General features: G+C 39.1%; 1 protein-coding gene across 4 annotated transcripts in view; it reads right to left on the reverse strand.

Moving 5' to 3' along the window:
* Positions 1–14,719: 14,719 nt before the first annotated feature.
* Positions 14,720–23,958, reverse strand: part of RBPJ (recombination signal binding protein for immunoglobulin kappa J region) — a 91,300-nt gene continuing 82,061 nt past the window's right edge. For 3 of the 4 annotated variants that reach the window (XM_042871933.1, XM_042871931.1, XM_042871932.1), the window contains 7 exons: positions 22,702–22,876; positions 21,132–21,269; positions 20,807–20,919; positions 19,479–19,619; positions 16,449–16,604; positions 15,701–15,804; positions 14,720–15,600 (listed from right to left, as the gene is read on the reverse strand). In XM_042871933.1, coding sequence (XP_042727867.1) covers positions 15,285–15,600; positions 15,701–15,804; positions 16,449–16,604; positions 19,479–19,619; positions 20,807–20,919; positions 21,132–21,269; positions 22,702–22,876 — 1,143 coding nt within the window. In that variant the 3' untranslated portion in view covers positions 14,720–15,284. The remainder of the gene's footprint in view (positions 15,601–15,700; positions 15,805–16,448; positions 16,605–19,478; positions 19,620–20,806; positions 20,920–21,131; positions 21,270–22,701; positions 22,877–23,958) is intronic. The other variant, XM_042871934.1, reaches the window with a different exon arrangement.

Below are 23,958 nucleotides of genomic sequence, written 5' to 3' on the forward strand. Positions count from 1 at the left end.
AAAAAACATAGAACAAGCACAGAGAAGCAGCTTTCTTCCCTGCAGCTGTGAGCACCCACGCATGTAAAGGGCAGATGTGAGCTGAGCCTCGAAGGCTCATGTGGAAATTGTCACCCTGAATAAGACTGAAGGCCTGGAACGATGCCCATAGTAGAAATGCATTGCACAAATGCATTCCCAGTCGCTCCTGGTCAGGTACTGCACACAGTAAAATAGAAGCCACGAGACACAGGAGAGCAGGAACAGCACAAAAAAATGAGCACAGACTGAAAGTTTTCAGTACAGTGTGGGGATTTTCTTAACTTTGGAGCTATTTTTCCAATCGTACATACTTGTAAACAGACTCAACACAGGAAAATCTTTTAATGCTGTAATTATTGCTGTTCCACCAAGCAAGGAATTCAATCTCTTCACTGTGCAGGGTATGGGTGAGGCTGGGTGCTTGGTGGAGCCAGGCCGGAGAAGCCAGATAATCTATTTTGTTCTGTGAAAATATCCCATTGGAGATGTTTCCCTCTCCTAGCTGAGTCAATATCATTTAAAAAATTTCTTATTAGACAGAGATTAAATTTGAGTGCTGCGTGGAATAAAGATGTGGATATTAAATATAACCACTCTCAAAGTTTTAATCAGAAAAATCTGATCTCTTTACAGAATGATTTTAAATTAGAAATAGGATTTGAGTTTCAAGCACCCAGAGCCATGTTCTGCACTCAGTTATTGCCCACGGTGCCTTCCCCATATAATTTAGTGTACAACTTCAGCTATTGGGTTGTTTTGCATCCAGCTTGCTCAGAGACAGGAAATTAAAATAAAATTGTAAACACTATTTATGCACAATCCATAGAAACAACGTTTTGCCTGCCACGTTAATAAAGCAGCACTGTTCCTGGAACTGCTGAGACTACCAACATCTATCTGACCTTTTGCAAATACCTACTGAATTAAATTATTCAGGGATTTAATTCATAGCGATGAAATGAAAATTTTACTCCACCTCAGGCTGCAGGATGAGACCCTCTGCAAGTCCGTCCTTCTGCTGACACTGAGGGAACAAGCTCGGCTGCTTCTGGATTGATGTGGAAGAGTGAGGGCAGAAAATGAGACTTTTTGAATAGTCTACAGCATTTGAAAGCCTGGCTTTGTTATAGCTGTTGCTTATATACGGCAAACCATATTTTAATGGTACATTGGATCTGAGTATTGCTAACTACACACTGAAATGTAAGTTTTAGAATAAGTTTTAACATAGGTTTTATTCTGAAACATGCATTTTATTCTAAAGCATAAAAAGAACATCAGCTCTTTTGGCTAGCTCCCAGAGAAATGAACCTTAAACTCAATATTGCAATTCAGTCATTTCCATAAAATTGTTTGAGTTGTGGGGACCTTCAAAGGCCATCTAGTCCAACTCCCCTTGGAACATACAGGGACACCTACAGCTGGATCAGGTTGCTCAGAGCCCCATCCAGCCTGACCTCGAAATTCTCCAGGGATGGGGCAGCCACTGCCTCTCTGTGCAACCTGTGCCAGTGCCCCATCACACTTACTGTAAAAATTGTCCTCCTTACATCCAATCTAAACCTCTTTTAGTTTGAATCCATTTCCCCTTGTCCTATCACCACAGACCTTGTCCAAGATTCCGTCCCCTTCCTTCATACAGAACCATTTTGTCATCTTTATTCCATTTACCAGCACTGGAAACTTCAGGCTTTCTGCAACGCTTTGTGCACCTCAGAGGAAAGTTCCCTGCTTCAGTATGGTGCCTTCCCCTCACTAGAGCCCTGGAGTCCTCCCAACTCCTTTAATTCACATACTGCTCTCAGAGGAAATTTGTGTTCAACAGTAAAGTATGAGCAGAACAGGTTGGTCACATAAGGAAACCTAAAGTTGCCTTATTTGAACATCATTTATTTATAGGTGTTTGAGGGAGAAATCCCATCCCACAAGCCTACTTTGACAACCTGCAGCAGGGGTACCAAAGGCAAGCTACTTCCTGGATGGGGCAGACGAACAGCAAAGAACTCAAACACCACATTTCAGATACAAAATGCCCATAAATCGCTTAAACTTTTCTCTCCTTCTTTCTCCCCACCTCCTGCCCATTCCCAGTTGTCCCACAGCTGCACAGCCCTGCCTGTGCTCGCACACTGCCTCCCTTGAATGACAACTGATCACAGCCCTCCTACAGCTTGGAGCAGATGATTTCAGACAGGAGCAGACAAACAGGTGAAGGATTGCACCCTTTATTTTCTCAGATATCCATTTCTCTTGGGCAACTGCTGATGGTTCTCTGTACAGATCAAGGTATATATGGAGTGTCACTAGATTCAAAGGAAGTACTCACCTCTCTTTCACTTCTTGGGACTTTTTTCTCAGCCTGAATTGAATGGATGGTGAGCTACACGTAAGGTTCCTAGTGGTGAAAGTCGTCTGTTCTCAGAGAAAAGAAAGATCAAAATTACTGGCTCCGAGCAACGACTACATGAAGGAGAGTCTATCATCTTTTTCTTACAGCATCACATGACGTAGACCAACGGAATGTCACACCCTTGCTGTGCCTATAGGACAACAACCCACTCACCCTCTGACCACTGTTTTCCTATCCATTTTTCTTTGTGCATTAATTTCTGTTACACATATCCAATACAGCCATTCCTTGGCTCTTCATCAGCAGCCTCCACACCATTTTAGTGAGTGCCTAAAAAATCCCAGAATTTCTGTCTAAGTGGTCTATAAAATTCCCATTTCTGGCACTGTGGTTTTATCTTTTTTTCCGCAACACTTGGTAGGTATCCAAGGCAGCCTAACAAGGAAGAAAAATGCAAAGGAAACGTTCTTGAATGGTAATGCTTCTGCTTTGTTTGCCTAATGGCAAATTATCCCTGCTTGGAGTTATTATCTGCATCTTCAGAGATAATTATGGCACAAAGAGTTTTCTTTGGTGCCACTCCCAGTTGTGTAACAAAGGCACTCATTCCAAGCTAGCGAGATGCTGGCTACCCACGGTACTGCAAGATGAGAGAATGCCTTCATTACCACCAGCAGGAAGCAAGAGCCAAGTAGGAACCATCCTCTGCAGGCATACACTATTTAATTTTAATAGACTTCCTCCTGTTTCAGCAGTTACTTATTTTATTTCTTACCCAGTTCACATCCAAGAGAAGGATGACACCTTGAGCTGAAGCCACAGGGTTTATTGTTATCTGGGAGCCGACAGTACCTGGGGGAGAACTGCTCTGCTGCTAAGAATGCTGTGTTTGCTCTTACAGACACAGAACCACAGCATGGCTGGGGTGGAAGGGCCCTCTGGATCCCCCTGGTCCCACTCCTGCTCCAGCATGGACAGCAGAGCAGGGGGCTCAGGCCCACACCTCCATGGCTTCTGACCATCTCCAAGGAGGGGTCCCACAGCCTTTGGGCAGCCTGTGCCAGCACCTGCACAGCATAGGAATGCAAACCAGTTTGCACCTGGCGCTGCTTGTCCTGGCCCTCTATTTTCTGCACTCTCCCTTTAGGCATTCATAGACACTGATGGGGTCTCCCTGAACCTCCCCTTCTTCAGACAGAGCGTAGCATTGTGGAATATCTTGAGTTGGAAGGAACCCACAAGGATCACCGACTCCAACTCCTGGCTTCACACAAGTACCCAGAAATCAAACCGTATGTCTGACAATGTTGTTCTGATGCTTCTTGAATTACAGCAGCTGTGCCATGCCCACCACCCTCGGGTGAACCTTTCCCTAACATCCATCCACCTTACCCTGCCCAGACACCCTCACCAGTGCTGAGCAGAGAGGGAGGATCACCCCTGCTGATTTGCAGGCAATACCACACCTAGTGCAGACAAGAATACCCCAAGCTTCTGAGCAGCTTACAAGCCTGCCATGGGACTTTTTCCATACCTGACCTCTTCAGCATTTCGCTGCTAAGCAGAGGAAGACAGGCAGTGACTAGAGCTGATTCCTTGCTCTGAACCCGACTCAAAACTCAGTTATTACAGCAGAAAATGAGGATAGTGATGCCCTCCCAGCATTCCCCTCTAGGTTTCACATATGCCATACCCAACTCAACAGATCTCTGGTCCCTCGTTTTGGGAGGCCGCTGCAAGTGCAGGGAGCCTGCAGTGGGCACAGCCCTGTGGGGACATGGTCAGGGCTGAAGGAACATACAAGGAAAGCAGAAGCAAGTTCTTAGCTATAAAGCAGGGCCATCATGCTGGATTTGTTAGGAGGAGAAAGCTCTGTGAGTATCTAAGCCCTGGCTGAGGTTTCAGTTCTAGGAAAAGGATCCAGAAAACATATCTCAGTGCCCTTGTGTTTATTAAATAAGGAACCTGTTTAAATAGTGTCAACCAGCTGAAGCAAAACAATACAAACCAGGGGAGACTGTGAGGCAGAGCTCTGCATTCCCTGCTATTTTTTAAGCTTTTTTTTTTTTTTTCTTTCCCTTCTCTTTTGTACGCATTTCTTTGCTTTTTTGCAAAGTAGTGAATTTCTTAGAATTTCTACTGAAAGCAGGGTTTTTCCACAAGACATCAAATGTTTACTGACATTCAACATAACTTCCCTGCTGCATCAGTTTGTCAAATATTTATTGAAGAAGAGACAGACTTCTCTGCTGAGTGCAGAGCTGAAGGAGACAGGGCTCCAGGTCCGGTATGGAAAGAGAGAGAGAAAGCCACAGGGCTGCGTTTGTCCTGTATTGCTTTTGTGAGATTTGTAAGGGATCAATGGGAGCAGTGGATATTCAGAGATGCAGTGAATGAAGGCAAAACTGAGGGTGATATTCCTGCAGCTGGAAAGGTTGTTCTGCAAAAAGTGAATACAGCGCTGGGAGAGAAGCTAGAGGGCCAGGCGTGAATGAGAAGTTCAGCCTAGTAAAGCAGTTGGAAATAAAATAAATAAAATTGCAATTATAAAAAGGAAGAAAGGGCAATGTGAGACGATCATTGCACCACTTGTCGGTTCTGAGCTGTTGCAGCCATGTCGTGGATGAGAGAAAAGGCAGCTGGGTGCCACGCATTCCCTCATTTGAGGAATTTGAACTGCACTGTGTGGTACTGCTCTGTTCTAGTCTAACTGATGGGCTCAGAATTACAGACCTCCAAAGATCATCGAGGCCAACAATTAACCTAGCACTGTGAGCATTAGAATCCTACATTCCCAGAAACCAAAGCCCTGCCCCATCTCCAACAATTTTTGCTAAATCCCTTTCACACAGAGCTGAGTGCTTGTGTTGACCGACAGCCCACTACATGCCCCCTTCCCACAAGTTGGCATCACTAGTAGCAATTTGCGAATGGAGATTTGGTTAGACCACAGTGCCACGTACATTAAATTACTCTGCTAACTCCACCCAGAGCAGCATGGCTTTAAATTGACATAAACCTACCAAAATGCAATTTCATAACTGATTCATGTTGCGTCTGCGCTCCCTCCAAATTTAGTTTGAGCAATGTTTCCTAATCTAGTGCTCCATAAAACAAACCGAGGAACTTTGATATTTTCCCCATCTGCCTGGGAGCCCAAATGCAGCCATCTGCGCAACTTCAGGCACTGCTTTGGAGCCAGGAGCTGTTATCTGCTGACGTTGTCCTTGGTCCTCTCAGAGGAACACATTTGTGCTCCGAGTGCTTCTCCGTGGCTGTGGGATCTCTCCATCTGTGTGAACATTATCTTAGATAGCAGTTGGAAGGGCTTTGAAAAGAAACCGGACTGGTAAACGTTACCTTTCTTCACCTGCCTGCTTAGAAACCTTTTTCTTTTTTTTAACTGTTACATTTCCTATGTGGCTTGAGGTCCTTTTGCCAATTTCTCAGCATTAACTTCCTCTCTCTAAACCTCTTATCCCTCCTACAACCAGCCTCAGGTTTCAGTGATTTTCCTTTTCCACGTGCAGCACAACACAGCCGGTGCTCTCACACCCAGCTTGCTCACAACAAATCATTGTCAGCAATTTTGCCCGAGTATTTCCGGAAAACAAAAGCGATTGCTCCTGTTGCACTTTGGTGAGCCTTGAAAAGGAATAAACCTTACAAGAAAGATTCCAAGTAGAAGTGCAGAACACCTGAGGTGGCACCGACCACTTGGAAACCTTGCGTGCTCCAAGAGCCAGTTCTGCTCCAGACCCAGCTTGGGATCCCATCCAGTCCTGCTTGTTCTGTAGGTTCTGTTGTCAGCAAGAACTTTGTCCAGGTAAGGATAGCAGAATAAAGCAAAGCTTGCCTTTCCCTGGGCATTCATATTAATTTTCAACTGTTTGCTCCCACTGGTCAGAGCATCACTGCACTGCATCACAGAGCACTGCATCAGTCCAGAATCCTGCTCAAGCACTTCCAGCAGGGGCTGTCGACCATCAACTCATTTACAAAGGGGATGGGGCTTGGGAAGCTGCAGAAACTGAAGTCTCCTACCTGACTGGTAGGAGTGCAGTAGCCCAGCTTCCCTCATACACAAATCCATTCTTAGGCATTTCTGTCTCCCGATCATTACTGTGGGCCGAAAGCACTGCAGATGATGGTTCCTTAATACCAAATCATTCAGACTTCTCCAATGCAGGGCTATAATCCACTCCTAGAACATACAGCTCAACGGGGAAGTGAAATGAAAGTTTATCAAGAATTTTCCTACTGAAATACCTAATTAAACAGAAGGAAATGAACCAATGACAGTGAACCTTCTTTGCATGAAAAAAAACAAACAAACAAAAAAAAAACATATCTAGTCCAAGACAGAATTTGTGGTTTCAGAACAGAGAGAATTTGGTTTTAGTTCTATGTGATCCTGCTTCAGAATAGGGACTTAATTCTCAGTTTACCACCCACTGAAGGGTTACCTGGAAGACAGACTTTAAACCTCACTGATCTGAGACTTTACCAATGCCCATGATGTAGAAAAAGGCAGGGATATAGATGATGGAACCTTACAGCAACAATCACTGTACTTCAGTGTGATACAGGAGTGGAGATTGTGTCCATCTTCACATTCAAAGCAAGTATCTCAATCAGACTTCCTTCTTTTCCAACCCCTTTCCACATCATTTTACTTTCTGTACAGGACCCAGTAAAACATGAAATTGGTTAGGATCAGATAAGTTCAAGACAATCTGACCTTGGGTCTGAGCTCCCCCAGTAAATACCTCATACATCATTTGGTATTTTATACCTGATCTTCTTGGCTGTTCACCCATTGCCAGAGAACAAGGTTGTCAGTTCTGCTGGAGCCCAACAGCTTATTATATCCTTATTATAATTTGTCTATTAAATTATTTTAATTTTCCCCAATTTTCACTATTAGAGTTCAGAATTAAGCGTTTCGTAAGTTCGGCCCATCACAGCAACTCCTTAACTCATGTTTGGCAGAAGGGTTTCACGAGCAATCATTCCTCATTTTGAACCAAGATCATCGTTGGTCAGTGCAAAAAGCCAAAGGACTGCTGCCTATATCAGAGGTATCACTCAGATTGAATGGCTGCATCTAATACATGACTCAATTACCTGCCCTGGAATTTCCATCTACCTGGTTTAAAAGCCAGCATTCCCACCCTGCTGTTACCTGTCTCCTCCTGCCCCATGCAATGATTTGGTGCTACTTACATTTAACTGAAGGTCTGAACTCACTGCTTCAGCCTCAGCCTGGGATCCGGGCAAATGGCCTTCGCTTCAGGATATCACTGCATGGGGATTGTGAATTTTCTGCAGGCTAATGGAAAATGTCTGATTTGCACTGAACTCATCACTTTCAGAGCACTTCACCAACTGACTAGCACTGAAGCATTTTAAAAAGGGACATTCTCATAGGTACGTAAATGATGCATTACTTGAAGATAACAAGGTAGACATCAATGTGGTTGGTGTTCACTCCAACAAGACCAGCTGCAAAGACTGTGCTTGTCACAACAGGACAAAAAGGGTGAGGGAAAGAAAGAAGTTACATCGTAACACAAGGGAAAACAGGTTCCCAAACGACTGAAATACCAAGAAATGAAAGGCAAAGTGCTACCCATGCTTCAGACATTTTCTGCAGACAGCTGGAGGAACCAGCTGCAAAGACAATTCTCACCATACAATTTTTGGAAGTTCTGGCTGCATGAAATCTCCTTGTTGCTGCAAAGCTAATCGTATACAGGTATGAACTCCACCTTATCTATTGCGTTGCCAGCCTCACTTCCTGTGAGAGAAGGGTATTTTCGTTTTCTAATTTAACACATTTATACTGGTAACTCCTGTTCTGCATCATTCTACTTATTAGCTGAGAGAAAAAAATGTGCACAAGTAGAACTTTATCAAAATGTATAATCCCAAAGCCTAAACATTCACCTAACTGGATTTTTCCTCACAAAATAACAAAAATAATAATCTTTATCAGCATTACCTGCAGGCTAAATAAAAACCAGACCATTTTCCTGGACCATACAATTTGATCTTTATATCTATTACATTTCCAAGCTAAAACTGCTTGTCAAAAATTGATTTAAAAATCTAAAGCATTTGGATGTGCAAAATTGGCAAGCTGACATCAACTTCAGACTCACGCACTGAGCTCATCCCTTTGGGCAGATCCCAAACACCAGATGTCCCCTCAAACCAGAGCACCCTGCAAAGAGAGGGATGGAGCAGCACAAGGGTGCTCAGAGCACTTGCACACAAGCCCACATCAGGCCCTTCAGAAATAATTTGATTGGCTTGAAACACTACAATTTGAGGTCACTCGTGCACAGCACAGACTCAAGACATTTTCACTCGGCAAAGATAACCAACCTCCTCCTTCACTGAGAAGCTGGCTGCTTCCTTTGTCAATACTGGATTTAATTCTTTTTGAAGATCAGTATTTGTTTCTTTGTAATGGTTTTGTACAACATTCTGGTTCGTATTACAGCAGACTGCTGGACTGTAACATCTCAGCACCTGTACTTAATCACAGCTCGCTTTGTCACTCTTGCAAAGAGATTCCACAGACTTATATTCACTTGTGAGAAATCCTTATTGAAAACTCTTGCTTTCAAAGACAAAACATAGAAACACTTAATTAGAACCAAAAGGAGCACAGTAAAAAAAGATATTGCTGAATCTCTCTCACACTTCCTGTTTTTTGTTTGTTTGCAATTCCCAATTACTTTCTATGAGGCACCAAACTCAGCCACCACGAATCCTGTCTGCCCTCTCCCAGTCTCCACAGTCAGATTGCTGGCAACGAGTGCTCAAATGGAACTTGAAGCACACACAGCTAAGAACAAACTGAAAAAGTACAAATACCAGAAAACACAATTAAAGAAAGTATTAAAATAAATTACTGGGGATTAAAGGTAACAGTAGAAGCTAACAGAACATTTGTCTTCTTTGGGATTTTTGCGTATCCACGTAGTGCTGCATGGGCACCCTTCTGCAAGTCAAGAAAGTACACGGAACTGAACTCTGTAACACACACAAAGTACCACACAAATTTACCTTGAACGGAGACCAACGACAGGTTTGAAGCCCTTTGCTGTCAGGTTTGCTGTGAGCACACCAATGGCACTGTTTTAGCACATGCCATTTCACAGCACCTTGGCTGCATTAGCTCTGAACAGATACAATTCTATCGAAATTATCAAAGTTAAAACAAGCTCTGCTATTGGAATAAATAAATAAACAAACCTTGGGGCTCCAGACAGAATTAAGTACAGATTTTAAGAGTAAATTACGTTTGTGGCTAGTCAGCTATTAAGAGACAGATTCCAGTCAGAAATCATAGGCTGTATACATCTGTGCTTTTCTCCCTAACACAGCTGTGAAGATTTTTCAAGTACAACTATGAAGGCATGATATCAAATTCAGAGTGCAGCATCACCACTTCTTCAGACAGCATAGCTTTCATCTGCAGAGAAGACTTTTTATCAAGCAAAACGAATTGCACAATTAATATTCAGTACAAACATACTTTAAAATAAGCAATACACTGTGTAGCTTCTCATGCTACACCCAGAAGCACGTGCTTATCAGAAATAAATATTCTTTGTGGGCACGCTAATTAAGCACGGGGCATTGAGAAGAGTAACCCTGTCCCGGATCTGAAATAACAGATATTCCATGCAAACCCCCAAATGAATCCTTTCCTCTAGTCCTACAATCTGACACTACTCTTCTAAATCTGTATTTCTTCATACAAGATGAACACAACCCTACTTCTTCCAACTCTGCCAACAGGAATGCTCAGTCAGTGACCATTCTTTTCACCAAAGCCTCAGAAAAGATCTGATTTCTTTTCTCTTCCAGAAAAGCCAGTTTATCACTCCAGAAACAGACTTCAACTGTATTCAAAACAGTTCTGAGGTATAACCTGATCATATCATCTCTGTTTCAAACAGCAGAAGTTCTACCAGCGCTGAATTTCTGGCTGTTTGATAGCCAAGAATTGCATTTACCTTTATGTGTTTCAAAAATACATCTGAAATATTTCTTTATAGACAGAAGAATATGCTTATGTCATCAAAACTCTCCCTTTCTTGCTTCTCTCCACATCTTAACAACCACTCCAGGGCCCACCACAGTCTTACAGTCAAGCAAGTTTTGTACCACACCAGTAGTTCTTCTGCAGTGGTACATTTCTGCCACTCCAAATTCTTTTGCTGCTGCATCCATTTCCCTTCTGTAAGTCCTAGAAACTTTTCTTTAAACTCTCCACTGTGATTGGAAGCTAAAATAAGGTATCAATTCTAGTTATTCCTCTTAACCCTTCCAGAGTAGTACCTCAAAAAGAAGGAATAAATAGCCTCCTAAATTTCTATGGGTCTTATTAACAGAGAAATGCCTGAAAGTCTGTAGATAAGAAAAGGATGAAAATAACTCAGGTCAGTGCTAATTGTAATAATAAAGTTGCTAAAGTTAAACAATTAAACACTTTTTTTTTTTTTCTTATTTAATAAATAATATAAAAAAGTGAACTTTTGTTACATTATTGGAAGAAAAAAAAAAAAAAAAAAACAGCTTCTTATCTAACTCCAGCAATTATACAAGCCATAACGAAACAGACTCAGATTTGGAAGCCAGCTTTTTTGGTGGACATTCCATATCCCGTTTAAGTGGAGTCCAGTGTGCATAGCCTCACAACTACTGATGACTTTTCCACTCCTGGGCTTGGTCTTCTTTACGTCGTTCTGGTTCCACAGATGACCTCACTGTTCATTTGCAACAAGAAACCCCGAAACAAAGACACTCTTTAGTTAAAATTGAAAAAAAAAAAAGCCCACAAAAACGTGGCAAAGGTTCAACAGGTGATCAATCGTAATTACTTTGACGGAATCATCGTACAGATGTTCAATTAGGTTTGTCACATCAACAGTAACATGGCATTGTATCTTTAGCCTTGTAGAAAAAATGCAGCCTGATATTATATGCACGTATACACACACAGTACACTTGACAAAAAACACTTACGTGGTTTACATTTCACTTTTATTTAATCCTCAAAACTGCCCATATTGCAGGGTTTTTTTTTTTTTCTTGATGAAATATGGAACTGAGCAGTTAACTCTACAAAATTATAGTAAAAACTTGCTCATTTTTTCTACCTTATTGCTAAGAAACTTTACAGGTGCACAGTTTGTAAAAATAACCCTTTTAAGACTGAATGTATATACATGCTACAGGATTATTATTATTTTTTTAATGATATTAGCATAGCACCTCCATACGGGGCGAATGCAACATTGAACATAGAACATTTACAAAGTTAGAACAGCTCCTTTATAACCTCTAAAGGAAAGAAATAGTTCAGTCTTAAAAGGGTTAAGTAGAAACCCTAATATAATTCTTCTAACAAAGCTGCCACTCAATCCCACAGTACAGTGCTTGAAAACAAAGTCAAAAGTCTGGCACAGGCAAGTACACACATTTGTTCAGTACTCATAAACACAGCTGCTTTTGAAATAAAGTAAATAATATGGTTAATAATTGAAGAGCATCTAGTTTCAGGATGGACACCTCTACGGAGTCACTTAATCTACAAGTGGGCAGTTTACTTCCCATAGATATTTTGTTTTACTTGGCATTAATGTTTTGTATACGGGAATTCACAGATTTACAACTTAAGTTCACGTCTTTTCATGTAACCATTCTGATCTCACAAGTCTGTGCAATGAAAAGAAGTACAGAATAGAATTACTAACATGATCGTGGGATGCCCTCAGGGCAAATAATTAGGAAAGAAAAACAGCAGCAGCAGGTTATTAAAGACTATGCTAGTGTTGAATTCTGAAATGCAGTTCCAAACAAAAGAAAACAAGAAAAGGCAGAGCTAAATCTGAGCACTTAATTTGCTTTTTCATCCTACAGTCAGAACTATAACAACATTCTGAACACAGACTCAGTTTCTATGTATACAGAATTAACAGCAGACTTCACAGCTAGACTTGAACAATTATAATTGTTTCATACTGAAACATTCTAAAAGTAGTTGTATCAAAACGTTGAGATATCGTGAATATCATGAAAATTGGTTAAAAGCTCACAAGGCCAATAAATGTAACAGTAACACCCCAAACAGGAAAAAGTTCAGGAGGATTATATGTCTGAACAACAGGACATCTGAACAATAGTAAGGACTTGGAAGACCATTTCTGTACTACAAAGTAACTACTGGCAAAAACAGTGCCACAAGCCCAAAGGAAAAATGGGGTTTTAAATGGTCTTGTAAGCACAACTTAGTAATCTGTTTTTCACCCAGACAGCTGTAGTGTGTAGAACAGCAGAAATAAGGCTAGGTCGTTAGGTTCTTTACAAGTCAAGGAATATACCTATTGGGCAAAATTATTGCAAATAAACTGAATATAAAAGGTATTGCATTTACATGTAGAAATTTTGAAACAATGAGTACAAAAGCAGGTGTCAAGTTCTGAAACGCTGTTTAAAGTATCCTCTGAAGGTCAAAAGACTCACTATGGTTTGCCTATTGTGTGTATATCGTGGTTTGTTCTTGGGTACCCTTCTGAATTCAATATATGCACCACTTCAATTCTCAGTCTAATTAGCGATGAAAATCTGTGGCTTCTGAATTAAACAGTGCTGTAAGATACTTATGTGCTTCAAACAAAAACACTGTGAAATGATTCCTGCCACAACAAGACTAACATGAAGCTTTACACCATATACACAAGTAAACAGATCTGCAAGTAAATGCCAGTAAACAGTTCAAAACAGAGATAAGGCCACAATGAATTCTGCCCTTGGTCACTGAAACAGAGATGAGGTGAGGCAGTATCCACTAGTGCTAAGGACCAGCATTGTGACTATGTCATGGGAGTCTGTTTCATAATACAGCAGAGCAAATACGAAGGCCTGTGGTAGGATACAAGCACGTTTCAGAAGGTCAGTGGCACTGATTTAAACTATCAGCTAAATATGTTTTACAACCAATTTCCTCTTTTAACCACACTGTTCTCACAGTGGAGCACTAAAACAAACAGGTAAAATGGAGCGTCGGAGTACACAAATATGGTGCAGTGAAAATGCTTTAAAATGTTGGTGGGTGTTGGAACTGGAGTAAGTGGTCAGAAATAAAAACCCTATGAAAATGGTCAACAGGTGAGTTTGAAAGCAACGCAGTGTAGGAAGCCACAGGTTCACATTTACACAGCAGTTGTGGCTCATGCTTCAGGGAATAAAAAAGGCTGAACACACCATAAAATTCATATTTTGGCATTTCAAGATCACGCTATCAGAACTTGTCCTACGATTCTATGCCTAGTTCTGTGACTATGAATGAACTAGTGGGATTTATTTTCAATTACAGACGAAACAGGCAGGTCTGCAAGGAGAGCTAAAACACAGCAAAGTCAAAATGAAAAACAAACACAACAACCAACAAAGTCAAAGTGCAAATGAGCCTTAAATTTATGATGGAGAGAAGACTTGAATGTTGCACAAGCTGTTGGCAGGGAAAGAGAAACCCATAGGAAATAAGGATGGGAGGAGTTGACATCTTCATAGTGCTTTTATGATTTTCTATTTGCCCATTCCTAAGTAATAAAATTTACTTCAGTTATTATGGTATGATCACCTCACAATGAAAGCACGTTCTCAGTACAAGTACACTTAAGTTTGGCCTAATTTACCAAACACTATGAAGAAAAACATGCTTGTTGTGACTCTTAGCCATCAAGGGCATCACCTACCAATCCTATTTGTAGCATATACTTCTCATGGTATTTTAGTTACATGCCAACAAGACAGAAGACATGCTGCCAAATGAAGTTATTGGGAACATTCCACTTTTGAAATAAAACATTTAACTTACACTTAATACAAATTATGTACAAGAATAGAAAAACCTGAACAGATTCTGAAACATTTTCAGATGCAATATGACTGTGAAAGAAAGAGGGAGAGTAACCCAGTAACAACCCTTCAAAAACACCAACGTATGCCTGTGACATGAACAATCATTAACATGACTGCTTGAGATGTCACCCTTAAAAAAAACAAAACTCATGTAATGTTAGAACCTCATGAATTATCACTATAAATATATATTTAAAAAAAAGGAAAACAGAAATAACTATTAACAATGACTGAAAACAGAGCACTAAAGTTAACATACATTGCATGTATTGCAGGCAAGGCAGAGGCATTTTTTAAAGCTTTTGCACAGACTTCATATAATCTTAAAAAAAATATGCTGGCCTTTACAAGGTTCTACTTGCTGAAATAAAAACAATTTCAGTTCATAAAAAGTCACAAGACTTCAGTTTAAAAAAAGGAACAGTTCCAGCCACAGACCAAAAATATATATACTTTTTTTTAAAACTGGAAGAGTATGGTAATTAGATTATACAAGCATGGTCAGGCTTGGAACCTGAATATACTTCGGAGCAAAAGCTCAGAGAACAAAAAATATAAACTATTTGGTAACAAAAGTGTACTATATGTTGTGATACAAAAAAGGTATGGTGAAAATGTACCTTTTATACTAAAGCTTATACAAGTTCCTTGGTCCATAAAAACTATGTTGTGTTCATGTTTTCTAGTTTGCTCAACATGTATCCCAGCCACATTTTTATTTCTTGCCCATTAAAAAAAAAAAACAGCTGAAAAATAGATTTTCAATAAAGTTCTTATGTTTTGGATGTTTGTTTTTTTTTTTTTTTTATTGTGGCTTCTATATTTAAGATTAGCACTTGCAGGTAACCAGGTTCGAAATACCATCATCTAAAATGGAAAGGTGTTTTCCCATGAAACCACAAAAATTGTTCAGTTCTCTTGAACGTAGCACTTAAAAGTCAGTTAGAGTCCAAACAAACAACGGTAGTTAGGAAACTACAGTTGCTGTAGATGATGTGACGTTGGTTGGATTTGTGCTGACATTTGTGTAACTTCCCTCGCTGTTTGCATTTGTTTCACTGGAAGCCATGAGGCTTGAGTTGGCTCTGAGGATTGCTCCAGCAGCACTGCAGTGTGGTCGTGGCCCTGGTTCTGGTGTGTATGTAAAGGTAAGGCTGGTGGAGTAAATTATGCCATCGTTACGGACCAAAGTTACTGGAACTTGGACTGGTTGACGGACCCACCTCCAACCCTCTCGAAATGCAGAAATATCTGGAACAACACATAGCATGCTCTCTGCACATCTGAAAAACAGGAGAGTCAACTTAGTAAACAAAACTTAACCTTAAAGAATGAGCATTCACTATGAAAAACATCCCATACAAGTAGTAGGAAACACCATACCTGTACATAGTTTCAGCTTCCACATCCCCAAACCAGACACGTAAATTTGGAGTGAAATTCTGTCCTGTAAGTTCCAACATTGCTACATCCCCGCCGCCATTCAACTGGATGAGGGGACGAGTATAAAAGAAGAAAACCCACAAAAAAGAAACACTTTAATTAAGAAGAAAAATACCCTAGAAAAATTCTTTTTAGTGCACGTATGAACTGTAAAATGTGCTACTGGTATCAGTTGGATGAAATAAAAATAAGCAGACCTACATAAGTGAACTGTAAAAAAGTAAACTCAAAAAGATATTACTAAACAAAGAACAACATCTTCCAGAGAACACTAGGAGAGCTTTAAGTTACTCAACAGCAGATAGCACATTTTCTTAACACAGTTTCAGCCTCATAATGTTTGATGAGTAAGTGGCTGTTTCAAGAGTCAAAATGCTTTTCTAAATAACCAAAAGGGAAGTGAAAGTCCTAAAGATGTCACCACCATAGTATTCTAAAAAATAAAATTCTTAATGTATAGAGCAATATTATTATTATTATTATTCATGTGACCAATATTATTAGTATTCATGTGATACACATTCTGAAATGTAGCTGAGCAAAATCATTGCAATGTAGTTATCTTATATAAAGCTGATAGGAATCTTCTCCTACAGTAGCCCACAAAAGCACTGTAACATTTAAATCACTATGATAAGAATAATCTCATGTGAAAGAGTTTATGAAAATAAACAAATACTTCACTTACTTGAAGACTTTCTACAACAGGCACAGGTGTCACTGGAGCATGGACAGGTCCCATCCCCTCATAAAATGTGTACTCTGCTTTATCTGTGCTAATGATTGTCCAAGAAGCTCCATCATTAATCATTTCTTTATTTGGTTCTTTTGGGCATGGAGTGGCCTTAAAAAGAAAGTAAGTTTGAAGTCTGATCTGTAGAACTGTTTGACAGACAGAGAGCTAAAAAGCACCTCAGTCAGTAACAATATCTATTATTTTCATTATATGTTTCTCCATCTTTAACCTCCAACAGAAAGCACCGAATATTTCTCATGTTATGAATTATACCTGGCCAAGCACCAAGCACTTATTTAAGAACAAGAACTTGTTCTTTATCTACAAAAAGATTAAAAAAAACAAGCTAGTATTCCAATGTTTGTTCAAAGACATGGAAGAAGCCAAAATGAAGACCCTGCAAATAAGCTAGAAACTTTTGCTATCTCTTTGTAAATCACGTAGCATTAGTTTTACATCTTTGTGTACTGTTTCTTTTATGGCAGCAAAAGCCCACTCTGAACAATTCCATTATTCTGCAATACGAAAGTTGTGCTCAGGTTAATCACAGAAAAAAAAAACAGACTAGAAAACTTTTAATAGCTAAATTCTGCTTGCTTACATAGAGTTTTAGGGGCATCTTGATATACAACCATCCATCCAATCAGTTATATTACTTTACTCTCAAAAAAACATTAGATAAACTTCACAAATCTAACACAAATTGGCTAGTTGAAATGAAGTCAGGATCAAAGCTGAGTTCAGGCAGACTCTTTATTCTAATACGATCAGATTAAAAACCTTTACTATAAAATAGCTTGCAAGACAGGTAGCACAGTGAGGACACTAACCACTGACCTTTCCCTGCTTAATAGCCAACCGATATTTTTATTAGAAGCATATGAAATGTAAAAATTTCTAGCCCAACTTCAAAAGAGAAAGTGTTGTATACTATTTTGACAAAGGACATTTTCCTGCTGGCATGAGTGGACATACATGCTTTAACTCCTATCAAACAAAAACACAGATATCAGAAGTGAACAAGATCCTTGGCTAGCTCCATCGTTTCTGCTAAACACCTGATTTGAAGTAGAAAGAAAATGCCACAGATGGGGTTAAGGCAATGGCACAGGCTGGCCAGAGAAACTGTGGATGTCCCATTCCTGGAGGTGTTCAAGGTCAGGAAGAAATGGGGCCCTGGGCAACCTGATCTTTTAGTGGCAACTGAGCATACAGCATGAGGGTTGGAACTAGACGATCTTGAAGGTCCCTTCCAACTCAAAACATTCTATGAATCTATGAATCTTCATAAAATGACCAGGTCTGCCTGTTTCTATAAACAGCATCTACTAATGCTGCTCTTAGACACTGACTACGCTCTGATCAAGCATGGCATTATTTACAATCCTTTCTGTAGCTTGCAGTGTATGAGTCTTTGAAAAGAGATCTGACTGGTACACTCCAGTAAACAATCTCAGCTCTTTTTTAGTAGTTCATGCTGAACTGCTGGCTTAATATACGTCTTCTGCTTTAAGTCTTCTATTTCTTTATACAGGGATGTTTTCATTCACTCATGAAAGAATTGTGGTTTTTCACTCATGAACAAGTGGCTCTTCTTCCACAAAGTGAGCACAGACTGGCTAGACACCTACTTCAGAAACTAGATTCAGCGATCAATATTCAGTGAAAGATGGCACATGTGCTTTCTTCCCCAGTCTTTGTCTTCTGGTCCAAGGGAAGAAACAGATAAAATGAGAAGTCTTTCCTGACACTGGCAGCAAGATTTTATATATATATTTTTATATTTTGACATGATTCCAGTTACCAAAAAGTGATTACAGTCTGATGTGCATGTTAACAGATTTTATTCAACAAGCAGAATAAAAAAAGAGTGGGGTGTCCTTTTATCCTTCCACATGGAAAGTTTGGATCTCTTTTCAGACTGGGCTCCGCAAGTATCATGATACCAAAGAGTGTTACTATGCCCCTGCAGTTCCACAGCCATTTCCAGCAGCTGTCAGAGTAGCAGGAGTTTCTAGTTCATTCAGCCCTTCCCACAAAGTAGTTAGAAAAAGATCAAACAACAGCAAGGCTGACTCTGAGACACTGCAATTCCTGTTTCATTGCTCTCTTTTCTTCCTGGCAAAGATCCACTCTGCTTTACAAGAAAATACATTGATAGATATCTCTGCTATCTCCTAGTGGAAGAAACGACAGGCCTTGTCCACTTCTGACCTTTAGGTTATGAATGCTTCCTGAAATACTAACAAAGCTTCTTGTATTCTATCCTAAAGTGTGATAGTGGAAAGAAGTTACCTGAGACTTTACCAATCTTTCTTGCCCCCTCCCTTAAAAATGCTAGCTTTCCACTTCCCTGCTTCTACCTTTATTCCTCTGGAAACTAGAACTGTTCTAAGAAATTCCTGATCTTTTGTTGCCTTTCTTGGAATACAGTATTCTCTCTCAATACCCTTTACTATTTGAGCAGCCCTGGATTTTTAAAGAGATCTCTCAGTTGAGATTAAATCTGATTACCACTCCTGCTATTGTCTGGAATTACCACAGTAGAAGTCTGCTAAAAGCACACTAACACACACAAGACTAAAGCAGCCTGCTGGCATATTAAGAGATGTCAAAGCAAAATGCAAGCTATTATTTTTTTAGGCAGCTATTTCTTCGGGTTGTTTCCCATAAAAGTAACTCACTGGGAATAATTTTCTCCACCTATGAAGAAAAATTACTGAAGACAAATTAGCACATTATTTATTGACAAATCAAATTTCTGCAGCTTTAGTCTACTATTTACACTTAGCCAAGAGGAAGACAATTCAACACTGCTAAGTGCATCATGAAAGGCTATAATGAATTCTATTTGCTGATTTTTCAAAAGAAATATTCTCATTCAAAACCAACTACAAAACTGGCATTCATCTATATTTGCAAATATTTGGGAAAAGTCTGCAACCATGCTTTTCATCTATCAAAATAAGTTAAACAACTCACTTGAAATTGGATTATTCTCTCCTGGGAAAGGCACAAATACATTCTCTCAGTGTCTTTAAGGTAAAATGCACATTTATGGAGCTGTGATACTGGATCATCTGCATCCAATAATGCTGTTTGCTTATCTACTTTTCGAATTATCTGTGAATGAAAGTTGTATGCACATTTAGGACAATTTCTGTACCTCATTACATTGAAGATTACACTGAAGATTATGCATGTAATGTTAAGTACAGGAAGTAAACAATCCTAATTTTCAAGTTTCCAAGCCTCCTGTGTTAATAACATCAGATTCATAATTTCTAATAATTTTTCATCAAGAACACAATATTCCAGTTGCAATCAGTACTACTCCCTCAAAATGCTGTATGCATATATATTTCACCTTTTTCCTCATTCCAACAGCAAGAAAAAAAAAGTCTGAGATTCAGCAAAATCTACTTTTGGTTTGTTTCTTGACAATGAAAGAAAAGTAGGTCAACTATCAGTAGTCTTCTACAGAAGCACACACTTCCAACACTGATAGTATCGATTAACATTCTATGGCAGACTGGCTGCTGAACCAAACCAGTTGAGAAATAAGGATCTACTCTAAATGTATTGAGATGGCCTTAAACATAATACTGCAAATACAACAATCACTGGTTATCTTAACAGTTACCTTTAAGTAACATTTAAATGACCAACTGAAAAGAACAATTGTTACTGGCACAAAAAAATGTTGACTTAGTTCAGAGTATTATTTTATTTTTAAAAATTAAATTATTCCCTTACAGGCGGTGGAAATATGTTGGAATACTGGAATTTTATCTCAACTTCTGGAAAAAAAGTTTAATATTTCATGTTACAAAACATCAGCAGAAGCAGCAGCCATAGTGTTCAAAGATTTCTTAGCTAACTATCTTCTAGCTTCAAATCAGAATACTTTCAAATCGAGGCTGAAGTCAAAAAACAAAATTGTCCTACTGGTCGCAAAGCCTTGAAGTATTGATATTGAATAATGAATAAAGTATTTTGCTACAGTGGGATCTACATCACTGTTTTTAAAAAAGACCTTTTTTTTTTAATGACAGCTTGCAGATTAACCTACTTAGGTAGGTTTGAGTCTTGAAAAGTTCCTTGTGCTTAACTTACAAGCTGTTCTTTTAGCATTAATCTGCAGATATAAAAATATGCTTTGATTGAAACAAATGTCATTTTCATATAAAATGCGTATTACTAAAACGAAATGTACAAAGCCACAACTGTAAAGAGTGAAAACCCAATTACAAATAACACTAAGCAGCCACATACAAGTTAACTTTAACAGTGGAGGAATTAAACATTACCAGTCTTGGGAGTGCCATGCCAGTAACGGAGCATACAAGTTTGACAGTCTGCCCATAATGAATGTAGCCATCTCTCACCGTGAATTCTTCTCCTTCCGATTCATCATCATCCACTGCATGAAAAAGGAAGTTCCACGTTACTTGCTTAAATAAATGTTTTTCTCAGTACGAGGAACACTTAATACCACACTACTACATCAAATATACATTTGGTAACAAAACAAATCTGTGCTTGGGCAATTAATAAGGAAGAAAAACAAAGGACTTTTTTTGTGCGGATGGAGGGAGGGAAGTTAAAAATATATATTCCTTCATTTTTACTTACAGAGGTGAATGTAAAATGCTCCCCACTGTTGTGAACTGGCATGGAAATTACCGCCTTCTACGTGCAAATATCTGGTGCTAACTGTTTGGGATCGAAGTCTATTAAATAGTGCCACTTTTGTCCCTGATGCAATACATACTGCAAGGAATACATACAGACTTCAGATTATAAAATTACTTCGTTATTATTACAAAGAAAAGTAAGAAGTCACAAATACAATAAGTCGATGAATATTGGAAATCAATAAATAATTCTCAATTACTGATTGAATTATCTGATACTTATATTTGTGACAGACCAAAAAGAGTTACAAAATTATAAGAGGGAAAATATAGAGGCTGTTCTCCAAAGGCATGCTAGTTCACTAAATTCTGCCACTTGGCCAAATGGGCCAGTGCTTGCCAGCTGAAAATTCTCCTTTCACAGCTTTCAAATAATTGATTATTTGAACAGAAGCATTAGCTTACCCTTGAGAAATATTTAAGACTAATCTCAGTGGTCACTGCATTTGAAGTATAAAGAAAAATTATTCTTACAAATCACAACCAATTGAAATGAAAACAGACAAATACAGAAAACTGTAACCATGCAACTTGAAATTTTCTCAGATCTGAACTTTCTCATGACTCAAGAGGGCGAAAGGCTGTCTGCGCCCCTAAAAAAATTCAGCTACTATCACTGTCAGCAATACAGGCACGTTTCTTCTACTGTTAACATTTACTACTGAAAACGCTTAGTTCATATTCGCTGCCCATCAAAACTATCTGAATACAAAGTCAACAGTGCATACTCTGAGCCCACGGGCGTAAACTGCACAGCAACAGACCGCCTTTATTCATGTGGCAAGCTAGCAGCCCCGAGATCCACATTCCATAGGAGAATGGGTTCCAGCCCAACACAGGTGGAAGAGCCCTTTAAAGCACTAGTGAAGAGAGAAAAACAAAAAAAATAACGGCATCTCTAGAGGTGCTCCAGTGGTAGCAGGCAAAAACTTTGGAGAAAAAGCAAAAACGCTCCCAATAGCACCAGAGATATCTTCAGTTAAAAAATGGGGCAAGCAAATCAACCTGGGTGAAATATCATCATACAGATTTCTTCACCAATTATTTAAAAGTGACTATGCAAAATATATTAAAAATAAAAACACAAAAATGGCATGAGACAGAAAGAAGGTGGCTGTGACATGAAGAGGTACAGTCTGGGAAACATGGAAGTATTCCTACCACAATCTGAAAGTTATCTCTTCACTACTGATCAAAACATCCTAAGCACCAGATCAAGGCAGCTTAAGGGATTCAACAGCTTAGAAAGCTGAGACAGAACATTCTTTATGAATTTGTTTATAAGGATTTACTCCTCAGAATAAAGGTTTTGGGTGGATCTTTTGTATTTACTAAATAATTGTGAATGTATAAAACTAGACAGCATAATCAATATAGGAACATTTTAAAATATACTGCTGTGTTTTAATTGAAAGTTTCATATTTTATACTGTTGTCACATCTCAATAGATTAAAAACAAAATGGAGAAAAAATTGCTACAGAAAGAAAAGAACTGTAAAATACTTACAGTCTGCATTTTTCAGCGACTGCTTCTTTTTAGAAGGCTTGGAGATGACTTTGATTCGTTTACTGAGGAACACACCGATGTCATCACTATTGCCATAGAACATTTTTACTGATAGCATGAAGTGCTTTCTCTTGTCTGAATCTGATATGTATAACGTTTTGGCAGTGCAATAATTCTGTGGGTAAAAACACATTATTGTTCCCTTTTTCAAATTAGCTCAGTACAAGGAGCTCCATATGTAATTGTGAATGGAAATGGTGTACCAGTTTCTCAAACAGATCAAAAATTGCTTTCTCCTCTCTTCCCCACTAATAACAACACTTGACTTTTTTTTTTCTAATATGTATGGAATCCTTCCCTATGGAAATCATTTATAAACTACTTTTTAGCTTTGTACTTTTTTTTCCAGCATCTTACTTCAGTAATTCATCTCCCTACTAAGACCGGAAAGCAGGTGATTACAGACTGTAGCTGTATCAAAGCCACATCTGAGAGGGTAAGAGCACCACTAAAAGTTACATTCGAGTACGGCTATAAAGTCAGTACAGCAGATATGCACAAGAAACTGCTTGTGCAAAAACAAACAAACAAACAACAAAACAACCAAAAAACACAAATGAAACACCACCAGCACCACCACCAAACATTAAACCAAGCTTTCCTTGAAAGCACTGGAGAGGATTGAGTTTTGAAGTCATTGGAAAGTTACAAAGAGCTAAATGCTTAAGCTAGGCAACAAGAAGAGATTAAAGACCTCCAGAAAAACTTCAGCTATCTTTCATTTTAAGAAACAAGTATATACAAGAGCAGTGTCCACCTTGGTATAACAAACATGTTTCTGAGAAGTTATACTAAAAAATCTTTAAGCCATACAACCTGTAGTAGGATTGTGTGAAACCACGTGCTCTAAGCTGTAAGGCAGACATGGCATGTATTTTGTGACAACTCCCACAGTTAGTAATTGCTCATGGAAGTAACAAGTCAGTTTTCAGAACCATTCAAAGAATCTGTTCAAATCCAAATAATCTAATCCGTGGTGACCCAGCTTGGTGACTTTGACCTTCCATGGCAGCAACATGAAGAGTAAACACAATATGGAATTTAGATGGATTCCATTATATATTTGGAAGAAAAAAAACAACACACATGCAGTAACGCATAAAACATTTCTAAGGAGATGGTGCTGCAAATAAAATGTAGTAATCAGCTAGATAATATTGCATAATTAGACAACCAGATAAAATGAGCTCTTACGTG

This window comes from Lagopus leucura, unplaced genomic scaffold (assembly GCF_019238085.1).
Source record: "Lagopus leucura isolate 7727_CA_CO unplaced genomic scaffold, USGS_WTPT01 Super-Scaffold_100004, whole genome shotgun sequence".
Classification (NCBI taxonomy): Eukaryota; Metazoa; Chordata; class Aves; order Galliformes; family Phasianidae; genus Lagopus; species Lagopus leucura.